Source organism: Geospiza fortis, unplaced genomic scaffold (genome assembly GCF_000277835.1).
Source record: "Geospiza fortis unplaced genomic scaffold, GeoFor_1.0 scaffold33, whole genome shotgun sequence".
Classification (NCBI taxonomy): Eukaryota; Metazoa; Chordata; class Aves; order Passeriformes; family Thraupidae; genus Geospiza; species Geospiza fortis.
The window spans coordinates 41919-43249 of record NW_005054766.1 but is presented as its reverse complement, the minus strand read 5'-3'; the positions used below and the strand labels follow the sequence as shown (position 1 = coordinate 43249).

The window sequence follows — 1331 nt, the reverse complement described above, 5'->3', positions numbered from 1 at the left end:
GACACTGTGTTGGGGCAGGTCGCGGTGGCCTCCATGTCCCCAGTGTCCCCACAGTGTCCCCACCTGGTGGCGGGGCCGCGGGGCGCGGCCGTGCTGCTGCAGGAAGCGGTGCAGGCCCTGCCACGCCCAGTGCAGCATCGAGGGCCTCTCGGCCTTCCCGAAATCCGTCACCATCATCTCGGGCTCGGCCAGCGCGTCCCGCAACCGTTTCTGGGGAAAACATACCAGTGTAAACCAGTGTAAACCAGTACAGCCCAGTATGAACCCCTACAGCCCAGTATAAACCAGTGTAGCCCAGTATAACCCTGTACAGCTCAGTATAAACTCCTATAGCCCAGCATAACCCAATATAAACCAGTAGAGCCCAGCAGAAATCCCTATAGCTCAGTATAGCCCAGTATAAACCTCTATAGCCCGGCATAACTCAACATAAACCAGTAAAGCCCAGTATAAACCAGTATAACCCAGTAAAGCCCAGCATAAACCCCTATAGCACAGTACAACCCAATATAAACCAGTATAACCCAGTATGAACCAGTATAACCCAGTAAAGCCCAGTATAAATCCCTACAGCCCAGCACAACCCAATATAAACCAATATAGCCCAGTATAATCCAGTATAACCCAATACCACCACTACAATCCTGTACAGCCCAGTATAACCCAGTATATGCCAGTACAACCCAACACAATCCAATATAGCCCAGTATAGCTCAGTACAGCCCAACATAACCCACCAGCCCCCCAGTCCCTCCCAGTGCCCTCCCAGTGCCCCCCAGTCCCTCCCAGTGCCCCCCAGTCTCTCCCAGCGCCACCCAGTTCCTCCCAGTGCCCCCCAGTCCCTCCCAGTGCCCCCCAGTCCCTCCCAGTCCATCGCAGTCCATCCCAGTGGCCCTGGGGACACTGGGGTGTCACTGGGGCACCCCAAAAAGGGACCCAGCTGTGTGGGGCACCCCAAAAAGGGATCCAGGCATGTGGGGCACCCAAAAAAAGGGATGCAGGTGTCTGCGGCACCCCAAAAACGGGTCCAGCTGTGTGGGGCGTCCCAAAAAAGGGATCCAGGTGTTTGGGGCACGCCAAAAATGGCCCCAGGTGCCTCAGAGAACCCCCTGGAACAGCCCCAGGTGAGAGGAGCACCCCAAGAAGGGCCCCAGGTAGCTCAGAGATCCCAAAAAGGGCCCCAGCTACCTCAGAGACCCCCCAGAGCAACCCCAGGTACCTCAGAGATCCCAAAAAGGGCCCCAGGTGCCTCAGACACACCCCCAGCACAGCTCCAGGTGCCTCAGAGACCCCAAAAAGGACCGCCAGGTGAGGGGCCCCCCAGAGCCAGG

The 1331-nt window shown here is 57.4% G+C and overlaps 1 protein-coding gene across 1 annotated transcript in view; it reads right to left on the bottom strand.

Moving 5' to 3' along the window:
• UBA1 (ubiquitin like modifier activating enzyme 1) overlaps nucleotides 1-1331 on the bottom strand; it is a 14642-nt gene that overhangs the window by 9662 nt on the left and 3649 nt on the right. The window contains exon 7 of the mRNA XM_031065413.1: nucleotides 64-210. Within this exon, the coding sequence (XP_030921273.1) occupies nucleotides 64-210 (147 nt within the window). The remainder of the gene's footprint in view (nucleotides 1-63; nucleotides 211-1331) is intronic.